The sequence below is a fragment of the Antechinus flavipes genome, chromosome 1, assembly GCF_016432865.1.
Source record: "Antechinus flavipes isolate AdamAnt ecotype Samford, QLD, Australia chromosome 1, AdamAnt_v2, whole genome shotgun sequence".
Lineage (NCBI taxonomy): Eukaryota > Metazoa > Chordata > Mammalia > Dasyuromorphia > Dasyuridae > Antechinus > Antechinus flavipes.
In genome coordinates this window covers 333,627,532-333,640,459 of record NC_067398.1, presented here as the reverse complement: position 1 = coordinate 333,640,459, position 12,928 = coordinate 333,627,532, and the positions used below count along the sequence as shown (strand labels likewise).

Genomic DNA, 12,928 nt, shown 5'->3' with positions numbered 1-12,928 from the left:
AGTCATGGAATAGAATATCTAGTCTGAAGGAATTACAAGATCAGATGGACTCTTGTAATTTTAGCTGTTGTGTGACAGCTACAGCCTAGTGCAGTGGAAAAAGTTCTGACCTTAGTAATAGGATCTGGATTAGAATATTGCTTTTTCTACTTCTATTGTGTGACTTTAAGAAGTAATTATATAATTATTATACTAGCTAGTACTTATAGTGCTTTAAGGTTTGCAGAGTGCTTTACAAATATTTCATTTGATCCTTCCAATAACACTGTGTGAGGTAAGTTCTATTATCCCCATTTTTGGATGAAGAAACTGAGGCATATAAGTTAAATGATTTGCCTTAGGGTCACACAGCTAGTAAAAGTCTTAAGACAAGAATTGAACTAATGATTTTGACTCAGATCTTCTGATTTCAGAGCCATAGCTTCAGACCAATGTTGATTGTCCCTCATTTTTCAACTGAAATATGTCTAGGCAAGTTAAATGACTTCCCTTGCCTAGCTAATAAATGTCAGGCAGAATTTGTACCTAGATTCTTTCTGATTTCAAGTCCAGTCCTCTTCTTCATATTGGTAACCTGCTTTTCAAAATTATTTTTATATTCTTCTACATAATGCCTGATTGCTAGGGAAATGCTTCCAGACATAGGCACACAACCAATATTCTCTAGTAGTGCACATAAAATTGGAAATTGGGAGAACTACTATTGAGTAGATGGTAAAAAGGAGAATGCAGTGACTGTAGAAAGAACTTGCATCACGAAAACTTTACGGTTATTTCTTTAGTGAAGTAAGTTAACGCCTCCTAATTTATTTTAATGTGTCAGATTTGCTTAAAGTGAACTACATCTTTAATGAATTTAGATGAATATTTCTTTAAAGTACTTCTTGTTAATTTCTTTGGTTGTTTTCCTCTGGATTTTTATTTCATTGTGTGGAGTTCAGCATTGAACATAGCATTCCAAATAAATAAAAACCAAAGAAATGAAAATTGAAGGAATTACTTCTGTATTGCTTTTTAAAAAATAGAGCTTGTTTTTTAATTTATTTTTTCTCAATTACATATAAAAACAATTTTTAACATTCATTTAAAAAAAATTTAAGTTCCAAGTTCTCTGCCTTGCCTTCTTCCTCCTTCCTACTTTCTTTGAGAAGGCAAACAATTTGGTATATATTATACATGTGCAATCATATAAAACATATTTCCATATTGGTTATCTTGACAAAAGTAAGCAGATACCACCCTTCTATTCACCTACCTCCCAGAATAAATAAATTAAAGAAAGTTTTAAATCTGCATTCAGGTTTCATCACTTCTTTAGAAATGGATGGTATTTTTCATCATAAATTCTTTGGATTGTTTAGGATTCTTGTATTGCTGAAAATGGCTAAATCATTCACAGTTGCTCATCATAAAATTTTGTGTACAGTGTTCTGATGCTGCTCTTTGCATCAGGTCATGTAAGACTTTCCAGGTTTTTCTGAAAGAATCCTGTTCATCATTTCTTAGAGCACAATAAAATATACATTCTGTATATCTTCATGTTATAATCCAGTATTTATTATATCCTGGCAACTAACTTCTGTTGTTGTGGTTTTTTAAATTAACATTCCTCTGATTTTTCCTTTTTACCATGTCTGCTGTATGCCCCAGATGATTTTTTGAGGGGCCATCCTTGTACACAGTCCTTCCGCATTTTGTACAGTGCGTATTTCTCTACACTTTTTCCTTTGCATATTTATCCTGTTATCAATTTATACTCCTATTAAGATTATTTTATATTTTAACCTAGCTCTTAAAGATACAGGCCATCATATTACCAATAAGTGAAAATATTCTAGTCTGTCAACTGTTATACCAGAGTAAAACTTCCTTTTTTTCCTTCAGCTACTTTTTTTTTTTTTTTTTAACATTTTTCCCCAAGTGCTTTTATTGTCACTTCTCTGTACTTTGGCATTTAGTTTACATGTGCTTCCTATGTCTTGGGGTTCAAAGACTAGTTTTTTTGGTTCTTTTTTTAATATAAGAAAAACAATAAGAAACAAGAAAAACAAAAGGAATACAAAACAAAATAAAACAAAAGGGAACATTGTCATGTGCCCATCAGGGAGAATTCAAAATATATAACAACAAATTAACCAGTTCAAGAAAGTATATATATTATTAATAGAAGAAATTATATTCATGGATGTCTTTTCTTTTTTGTAAATTGTTCTTTTGTCATCTGCAAGTAGCACTTTTTTTTTACTTTTATTTTTTTCTTTTGCATTCCTTTCCCCCTCCCCCCAAAAAGCTTATAATTAAGAAAGGATATATTTTTGTATACATATGTATATTATATATATAGACCCCCACACATGTCTTTCTACATATCATCTTATCCCTGCTGACTCTGCTTTAATTCTGCTAACTTGTCTTGCTATTCCTTAACTTCCTCCTACCAATGGATTCTTCCCTTGTCTTTTCTCATCCTTTGCTTTTCCATCCCCCCTTACTTCTTTATAGATTTTGGAAGATGTTATACCTTTCATAGTATATATGTTGTGTTGCCTATTTAACCCATTCCCTGATGTGAGTAGGTTTTTAGAACTACAAGCTCTCATCCCCCCATCCCGACAGAGCCTTTGTGTTTGTTCTTCTGCACCTCATTTATATGACATAATTAGTGTTTTTACCTAAAACTCTGCCCCACTTTTTGCACCCTATTGCTGATGTCAATCTTAAACATGTGGCATATGTGGCATATGCATTTTTCATGTAAAAAGCCAACTTGTTCCTGTTAAGTTCCTTGACATTGATCTTTGATATTTGCTCTTAATGTGTTAAAGAGTATGGATTTGGTTGCTAGAAAGTCCTGAGAATCTGCATGTTCATTGACTGTCCATTTTTTTCCATAGGCCTCGTTCTTTTGATTGTCAGTAGATACGATTCCAGGAACTGCAGTCTTTAATTGTAGCTGCTGATTAAATCCTGTATAATTCTAATTGTATCTTTAGCATATTTGGATTGTTTTTTTCTTGTTTCTTGCAAATTTTTCTCTTTGATCTGGGACTTTCAAATTTGGCAATAGTATTCCTGTATGTTTTCCACAAAGAATCTTGTTGATCATGGATTTTTGTTTTCTATTTCTACTTTACCCTCATGTTCTATCACTCCAGGAAATTTTTCTTGGGATTGTTTCTTGTATCAAGGTTCTTTTTTGGTTGCAACTTTGAGATAATCCAATTTTTCTTATATTTTCTCTCCTTGATCTGTTCTCCAGATCTGTTGTTATTTTTTTAATAAGATGTTTTATATTCTGTTCTATTTTTTCATTCTTTATAATCTGTTATTTCTTATCTCTCATAACTTCACTGGCTTCTTCTTTGCCCAATTCTAATTTTCAAAGAGTTTTATCGCCTGCATTTCCTTTTCTACTTGATTTACTTTTTTTCCATAGTCATCTTGTTTTTTTGGATGGTTTTTATTTTAATTTTTAAATTTTTCCTCAGTGTTTCTCATTCATTTGATTTTAAAACTATTTTTGGGTTCTGTAAATTCTCTCTGAGCAGAGGGCCATTTCACATTATTCTTTGGGGTAGAAGAAGCTTTTTCTTACTTAGTGTCCTTCTCTGAAGATGAACTTCAGTCTTCATAGTTCTCATAGTAAGTTTCTATGGCTGGAGTTTTTCTTTTTTGGTTTTTTTTTTCCCCCCAATAAAGGAGTATTAGGGTAAGCAGCTCTAATTGGGAGGGAGGGAGGAGTGAGAATGGTGCCTCTATCTTGACTTCACTAACTTGGAACTCCAAACCAAGAGTTGGTTGCAAGTGCCCATAGTCAACCTACTATCAGAACCCTAGATTTCTTTCTTAAGGACTAAGCTTTAATCCCAAAACACTCTAGCTTTCATTGACTGGCCAACTAAAAGTCCCAAGTCAAGACTACTTGGTTTTTTGTTTTGACTCTGGTTGTCTCAGAAGAATGTAAGTAGCAATTTTGCTGTTTTGGCCCCAAATCTTGAGAATCTTTCCCTCCCTGATTGATTTTTTTTTTTAATTAGGTAAAAAAGACCATTTTTTCCCTCATTTATTTCTTACCTAATCTTAATCACTTAATGGGCAGTTACCTCAGTCAAACGGAGATGTGGGAAAGATCTTAGTTTTAAAAGGACAAGGTCTCCCACTGCATGCAGGGCTATCTCCAGTCATCCTGATCATCAATATCTAGCCATTGGACCCAGATGGTTTCCAAGGAGAAAGTGAGGCTGTTGATCTTGAACTGCCCTCCCTCATTTAAATACAATTTACTTACATGGCATGGCATGGCATCACCTCCCTGATGTCTTGGTCATTTTCCAGAATGAAAGGCAAACAAAACAAGAAGTTTACACACATTTAGTTCTTTGAAAGCCTTGAAATTCAACAGAAAAGAGATTGTATTATATCTGATAGGAAATCCCAATCAATGTTTTAGTTTATATGAACTAATTGAATATCTGGTTACCTTGTACTAATTCAGAGGAATTAAAAGAACCGATTTTGTGTTTTGTTTCAACAGAATCTCAGATTCCCAGTCAGGATCCAGCCACCCATGTAGAACAAGAAGAAAAGTCATGGGATCCCAGTCTTCAGAGTGTTAAGGAGCAAGGGAACTCCAGAGTCCCTTATATAGGTGAGGAATATTCCTTTAAAAAGGAATAGCTTCACAGGAAATTTTTCTTGAGCATAATTCCTTGGGCCCTTAGGTGGTAAGGCCATTCTGCTTCTACTAATAGAAAGGTGGTTACCTGATAGAACACAATTCTATATACTTTGGCCACTTTCTATCCATTCCACATTATCCAGAAAAGCAGAGAACATAGATTAAATCTGAAAAGGAGAATTTTTTTTTTTTATTTGAAATTAAGTGAGAAGCTAGCCTGGGTATTGATTGCCTTAATGTCATTCTTAAATGGATTTTATGATTCCTATCAATAGTTTTTCTTTTCTAGAATTATTTTTTTTAAATTTTTTATTTAATAATTACATTAAATTGACACTCGTTTCTGTTCCGATTTTTTTTTTCCCCTCCCTCCCTCCACCCCCTCCCTTAGATGGCGAGCAGTCCTTTATATGTTGGATATGTTGCAGTATATCCTAGATACAATATATGTTTACAGAACCGAACAGTTCTCTTGTTGCGTAGGGAGAATTGGATTCAGAAGGTATAAATAATCCGGGAAGAAAAACAAAAATGCAGATAGTTTACAGTCGTTTCCCAGTGTTCTTTCTTTGGGTGTAGCTGCTTTTGTCCGTCATTTATCAATTGAAACTCAGGTCTCTTTGTCAAAGAAATCCACTTCCATCAAAATATGTCCTCATACAATATCGTTGTCGAAGTGTATAATGATCTCCTGGTTCTGCTCATTTCACTTAGCATCAGCTCATGTAAGTCTCGCCAGTCCTCTCTGTATTCATCCTGCTGGTCATTTCTTACAGAACAATAATATTCCATAACATTCATATACCACAATTTACCCAGCCATTCTCCAATTGATGGGCATCCATTCATTTTCCAGTTTCTAGCCACTACAAACAGGGCTGCTACAAACATTTTGGCACATACAGGTCCCTTTCCCTTCTTTAGTATTTCTTTGGGATATAAGCCCAATAGAAACACTGCTGGATCAAAGGGTATGCACAATTTGATAATTTTTTTGGGCATAATTCCAGATTGCTCTCCAGAATGGTTGGATTCGTTCACAACTCCACCAACAATGCATTAGTGTCCCAGTTTTCCCGCATCCCCTCCAACATTCATCATTATTTTTTCCTGTCATCTTAGCCAATCTGACAGGTGTGTTCTTTTCTAGAATTATTAATGGGACCTCCTTGGGAATTTGAAACGGAATTAGCCCCTTCTGGGCACCTTGGGCATCCGATGGTAGATGTGTATATTATCAGGATATTTCAAATGCATACCATTCAGTGACTTTCTTTTTTTGTGGTACAGGCATAAAACTGTTTTGTTTTGTTTTTCCTTGGCAGAAGAGAAGAAAGAAGATAAGGAAGAGAATTCTCCCTCTGAACACTTTGACGAACTGCCTCAAGAAATGCCCCCAGGACATTCAGAAATAGAGGTTCCCTGGAGTCCTGAGCAGGGAAAATTAGAAGGACAATGGAATCCTTCTCTAGAGGAGAGACTGGAAAAACCTACAGCTTGGGCTTTGGGTTGCAATGAATTGATAAGACCAAAGAAACCTCAGCTAGGAGAGAAACTATATAAATGTCTTGTGTGTGAAAAAAATTTCTCTAATAACTCAAATCTTATTAGGCACCAGAGAACCCATACAACAGAGAGACTCTGTATGGGTTTAGAGTGTGGGGAAATCTTCAGTGGGAACCCCCATTTCATTCCACCTCAGAGAGTACATCTGGGAGAAGAAGCCCACAAGTGCCTTGAGTGTGGAAAAAGCTTCAGTCAGAACACACATCTGACTAGACATCAGCGTACTCATACAGGTGAGAAGCCCTATCAGTGTAATGTGTGTGGGAAAAGCTTCTCTTGCAACTCAAACCTTCACAGGCATCAGAGAACCCATACTGGTGAAAAACCCTACAAGTGTCCTGAATGTGGAGAAATTTTTTCTCATAGTTCTAATCTCATTAGACATCAGAGAATTCACACAGGAGAGAGACCCTATAAATGCTCTGAATGTGGAAAAGGTTTCTCTCGAAGTTCACATCTTGTCATACATGAGAGAACCCATGAAAGGGAGAAATTTTACCCTTTCTCTGAATGTGGGGGAACAGTAAGTAGCAGTACAACAATTACCACAAACCATGTAACTCAGAGAGGAGAGAAGAAGCTCTTTAAATGTTTGACATGTGGGAAAAGCTTCAGGCAGGGTATGCATCTTACCAGACACCAGAGAATACACACAGGAGAAAAACCTTATAAATGTCCTCTGTGTGGGGAAAACTTCTCTCACAGCTCCAATCTCATTAGGCACCAAAGAATCCACACAGGAGAGAAGCCCTATACCTGTCATGAATGTGGGGACAGTTTTTCTCACAGCTCCAATCGAATTCGGCATCTGAGAACACACACTGGAGAGAGGCCCTATAAATGTTCTCAGTGCGGAGAAAGTTTTTCTCGAAGTTCTCGTCTTATGAGTCACCAAAGAACTCACACTGGCTAGAAATTTGCAATTTTGGTTTGCAGTTTTGACACAGTCAAATTAACAGAGGAGCTTTTATTTGTAATTGGCCTTCTCTATCTCAAAGACAGATTTCTACTTTGAAGAAATTGCTTCAGAGAATTATATTTTGCGGGTAAGGAGAATTTTGTGCAGACAAGCTGAGTTAGCCTCAAGCTGTGAAAAGACATTCTTCCATCTTCTCCAGCACCTGGGGGGCACCAGGGAGAACAGCAGGTGCACTCTGTGGTGACCCCCTCAGAGAAGAATTCTATATAGGGTAAGTCCTCCCTGTTCTAAGGCAAACACTCCTCAGAATGTATCTCCAGATTTTGATGTGGCTCCCTTGCTGTGCCTTTTATCTCTAGTCAAATTGGATAAAGTGGGAGTTTATATTCTATGACATCCTTCTCCAGAGGGACACAGATGGCGTTTTTGGGCTGCTTGAGGTTCTGGAGACAAACTTAGAAGCTTTCCTGGAAGACTACTGGCTGTAATGTTAGTTAAAAACATGAATAATTCAAGACTGATAGCATCATTCCTTCTAATAAAGAGTGACCACTGAAAGGGGAAATTGGTGGTTTGCTTCATAAGGAAAGAGGAAAGTTTCAGGTCAGTGAGAGAAACAGTAGAGGATGCAGCAGAAGTCTGGATCAGCCTATATTCTGCAGGGATTTTTTAGGCAATTTTTTTTTTTCTATTACAACATAGTTGATAAAGAGCCATGCAGGAGTTCCTGAATCAGGTAAGCTAATGGACGAATATTCAGGAAAAGTGTGGGTTCACCAAGACAAAAGTTTTGAATAGCTTGGATATACTGAGGGACTGGAGGATGGGAATCAGATGACTGGACTGCCTCTTCCCCACTCCTCCAAAGTTGTTCAGACTGTCATACCATTAAAGGTACTTTAGAATGATCAACATGTCTTAAAATACCATAAACATACATGTTTTACCAGTAATGCCTCTTGCCAACTCCAGTATTGATTTGTTTGCTTTGCTTTGGGCTGATGACTCGCTCTTTGTGTTGTCTTTTTGGACTGACCTGGAAATTTCTGATAAAAATCCTAGTAATTGGATTTATTCTGTGTCCTTCACTAGCATATGTTAAAGCTAGAACAATTATGATGGGCTATGTCTAAGCCCAATATCTGTCTAGCTTACACTGGACTTATAACAAAGCCTTTAAAAGGAATGTTTTTACCTTCTATGAACTTGGTGTAATAAAGTCAAATTTCTTTCATGTCTGGCTCCTTTTAAGTCTCAATAATATTAAATTTTTTGTGAAGAAACTTGAGAAATGATGTCATAAAGTCATGTCTTACTCTCAAAAGATAGGCCATTTTGGTGGATTTTAAACTATTTCCAGGAAGAAAATTTGGATATTCCTGACTGTAAGCCATGAAATGTTTAAATTTCCTAAAATCCTGAAAATAAAAAAACAGTGAATTTGGGTGAAGAGAGTTCAACAATCACTGTCCTGGGGGAAAACTGTCTCAATAGGGAACCGAGTGTTACATGATTTGGTGAAGGACTGGGGATGGATGTTTCAATGTTTGTTAAGGGTTTGGGGTTCAGCACAAAGGACGAGGGTAGGAGAGCAATTTGCACTAAATGTTAGGATTTAGTTGTGAAGAATTCACAATGGCCTTTCTCTTTGAGAAGAAGTTACAGACAAAATGAAGAGATACAATAGACACCAAGAATGGTAAATATGAAATAAGAGTTGGGAGAGCAATAGGTTACAAAGGAAAGGAGTTTGGAAGAATCCATTAAAAGAATATGCTATGAGGTGGGAAGTATGCCATTAACTGACAGGCTAAATCCATAGAAGAATTTAGCTCCCTAAAATATTTAGATGTAAGGAGAAGTTCTATGAGATAAGAGGAAGGCCATGTGGTGGACTAACCCAAAGGGGTTCAGCAAAACTGGCCAGAACCTTGGACAGATTTATGAGGGAAATTTAACCTGAGGGTTTGACATAACTTGGCTTTTTGACTAGATAGAATAAAATGGGTTTACACAAATGGAGTGCCACTGTAAGATTAAGCAAACCTCAGTGCCCTTCCCTGTTTGCCTCAAGGAATAATTTTATCAGTGTCTCAGGCTCTCATTGCCAACCCCATTTAATGACTCAGGACCTCATCATATCCATGGAAGAGGTGGAATACATGTAGGATTTCTTCCCAGCCCAGAAATGTTATCTCCTGCTTGAAGGTACCCAGAGGAATTAGCTCCCAAGTAATTTATTGGGAGCCTATTTTTTTTTTTTTTTAATTTCTGTACTAGGTACTAGGAACTTCAAGACCCAAAATTAAAGCCCTTGCCCTCAAGGAGCTTTTATTCAATCAGAATGGATGTTTCAGGGGAAGAAGGCAATGGCAAATTCCACTGATGATGGAAAATCCAAATATAGGAATTCTGGTTAGATTTCCCCCCCCCCCCCCATTTCCCTTTGCTCATCAAAATTCTCATCACTGCAGTTTTCCTATCACTCTTTTTTAGGCTTCTATATTAACTCCTTATTTTTTGTTGTTTCTCTCCTTTCTGCTTTTTTCTGACCCTTCGGTTAGTTTATATTCCTTCTCAATGTTTTTTTCTTCCCCTCATTGATTTCATTTTCAGTGTGCATTTAAGTGCTTACTGTGTATAGGGTGCTGGAGATTCAAACAAACAAAAAGTTCTTTCTCCCCTAGAGTTTGTTTTCTATCTTTCTTTGGACTTTGGTTTCTCCATTGAAACCAATTTTTTCTTCCTCAGTTTTTCTTTATAATTCCTTTTGATAAACTGAATTGACTAACTTTCTCAATTGACTTTCTTTTTCTGACTTAGAGAATGCTCCTCTACTTGTTTAAACAATGGTACCAAAGGGTTTGGGCCATCTGAGTTTTTCCATGATGCCAACTAATAATTGGATTCCCAGGGATCCTGACAATATGGTAAAGGATGCTTATTTCACTTGAACATATTTTGTGATTTGGAACTGAGATGTAGTCACTGAAGGGTGGTATGGAATTTTAGAATTGTTTCTTATTCTGATTTATCACTTGAATCTTACCTTTTTACCTCCTTTACTTTACCTTTTTACTTTCTAAGAACCATTTTCAGAAAATTGGACCTTGGCACATCCCATCCCAGGGACAAAAAGGCAAAAATTTGGAAGCTCAAGAGGAGCCACAGAAATGAAATGAGATTGATTTATATAAGAAAGTGAAACTGGTTACTGTTAAGAGGGAATCAAGCTTCTGTGATTATTATTACATTTGTCGATGTAATTTCTGCCAAAATTACGTCTACATTCTAAACAAAGAGTAATATCTCACACGTAAATGTGCTCTTCCCTATCTGTTGATCAAATCAGCAAATATTTAATACATTGTCTTTCATATACATTCACGGGCTGGTTATGAGGTGCTTTACAAATTAAGATTATGATTTGCCCAGCATATTTTACAAGAGAAGTCTAATTTGCAGTCGTGTCAAGAGACTTTATAATCAAGATCCTCAGTCTAAGTTTGCCAACTTTGAGGAGCATTTTCCAAGGCAGGGTTACAGATAGATAGGCAGAGTGAAGGAAGTCAAGTGACTTGATGGAGGGAGGAGAGGGAATGCTGAGGAATTTGTTGCTCATACAGTAGAATCTGATTCGACCTTGTGGTCTGTGCTGTCCCTGGTTTTTGGGTGGTGGTTTTTTCTGACCAAGATACAAGAGTGATTTGCCATTTTTCTCCAGTGGAGTAAGATAAAGGTGAAATGACTTCTCCAGGGTCACACAATTAATATATATTTGAAGTTGAATTTGAACTTACATCTTCAAGGCCCAGCATTCCACCCCCAGTCACCATGCTGTTTCTAATGGTATGAGGTAATGTTCATTATACTTCCAAGTGAAATCACATTATGGAGATCCTTGGAAAACAGACAGGATTTTTGCTGATGTAGTCGAGGATAAGGAATCAATAGGTCCTTAAACAGAGGAATAATATGAAAGCGAAGTTAAAGGAAGTTTATTCTGGCAGGCGATGTGCAAATTAGATTCAAATTGGGAGAAATGGGAATCTAGGAGACCAGAAGATGTTTATCAGTTAATGCTGCTGCTTCCATAATTCTAATTGGGCTGAGTGCATATTGTCTGTAATTTATGTACTTGTCCAGAACATTTTCTCTCCATTGATTTGGCTTCAACATTATCAGCAACAACTACCCAATTTCCTTTCTCCATTTTCCTGCTGTGTGCTCCTTCTGTCTTCTCATTGTCATGTGTGGTATTTTGGGGCAGTTATTTTCACCAGTTTATTTGTGATTAATAAAGTACACCACCAGCACAAGTTTCTATCTGCTGGGTAATGGACAACACTTATGAATTTTTTTTAAAAAATCGACATTAAAAGAAACAAAAGCTTTAAAAAAAATTTCTAGAGTAAAAGAACTACGAGACACTCTCAGATTTTAGCTTATAAACAGTACCTTGCAGAATATTGCGGCATATCAAGGCAAACTATATATTATAATTGTCCCACTGAAGTGTAGTAATGCATTTGTTTGAATCATTTTATTAGCCCATTAATTTGTCATGGGTTGTGGCTGTCAGATATTTCATATTTCTATAGGAAATTAGAGATCTGTATCTGGCAGAGAGTATGAGATTTCTGAAAGGAAATGCAATTATAGAATTTTATAGTTTCATTATTGAGTGAACAGTGTGTGATGGGAGTTCTTTTTCAGAGTAAGGGGCAGCAAAATCCATCATTGCTTAGACAAACACCCCCCCCCCCCCATTATGTAGTAGTATATGTACTGCTAAAAACATTGTTGTGGGAGACAAGAGACCTCAATTCTAAACCTGCATTTTATACAAACTAGCTGTGAGACCTCATTTAACCTCTTTGAGCTTCGATTTCATTTTTAAAAGTAGATGGATGCACTAAAATATGTTTAAGGTGCCTATCATTCCTTTTGAACCAGGGAAACGACATTGAGAATTAGAAACAATGGATGCATTGGGGCCTATTCTTTTCTATCATTGGTTAACACAAATGTAGAAACAAATAAATGAATCTTGGCCAGGAAAAGACATGACTTAACTTGGGCATATTCTCTTATACCAAGTATTGGGACATCAGGGGCTGTCTAAAAGCCTTTGTTGAAATTACGGAAAAGTGATTTTTGCTCATTTTTTAGCCTATTACTTTTAACTGTTAAAGTAGTGCTCTGCTGCTAAGGGGGAGGATCTAACACTGTCCCAGGCTTCGGGGTGTGGTGCCCTCAAACACTAGCGAGGGGCTGCACGTGCCAGCACACTGGTGTTCCTCCTGCCGGGTCCTGTGTGGGCCCACGAGCAGAGGCCTGCCTCGGCGCGAACCAAGGAGCCCTGCAAGCTCCCTCTGAGGGCAGAGCCGTCTGGAAACCCCCACCCCCGGCTGCGGCGCGGGGCTCGCCTGCGCGCCGCCGCCCCCTCGGCTCCCCCCCAGCACCTGACCCGCTCTGCTGACCCAGGCTGTCTGGGCTGGAAGATGGCTCTGTGTGGGCTCTGACCGCCCAGAATTTGCCATCTAGAAGTATTTGGAGGGGTTTGGGCGCTCAGGTAAGTGCCTGCCTTTACTCACCCCCGTGGAGGCTACTTCCTAAGCAGCGAGGTTGAAGCCAGACTGCCTCCTACAGGACTCACCATTCACTTTGATGCCATTCAGATCTTCCTCTGGAGAGCTTATAGCCGGCGCCGCTAGGTGGCGCAGTGGATAGAGTACCAGCCTTTAAGTCCAAATTGGGCTCAG

At 37.6% G+C, this 12,928-nt stretch overlaps 1 protein-coding gene across 6 annotated transcripts in view; it reads left to right on the top strand.

Annotated features, from left to right (window-relative positions):
- The window catches only part of ZNF263 (zinc finger protein 263), a 66,338-nt gene extending 57,941 nt beyond the window's left edge, over nucleotides 1–8,397 (top strand). For 5 of the 6 annotated variants that reach the window (XM_051968007.1, XM_051968001.1, XM_051967993.1 and 2 more), the window contains 2 exons: nucleotides 4,535–4,648; nucleotides 6,004–8,397. In XM_051968007.1, coding sequence (XP_051823967.1) covers nucleotides 4,535–4,648; nucleotides 6,004–7,157 — 1,268 coding nt within the window. In that variant the 3' untranslated portion in view covers nucleotides 7,158–8,397. The remainder of the gene's footprint in view (nucleotides 1–4,534; nucleotides 4,649–6,003) is intronic. The other variant, XM_051968025.1, reaches the window with a different exon arrangement.
- The last annotated feature ends 4,531 nt before the right edge of the window (nucleotides 8,398–12,928 follow it).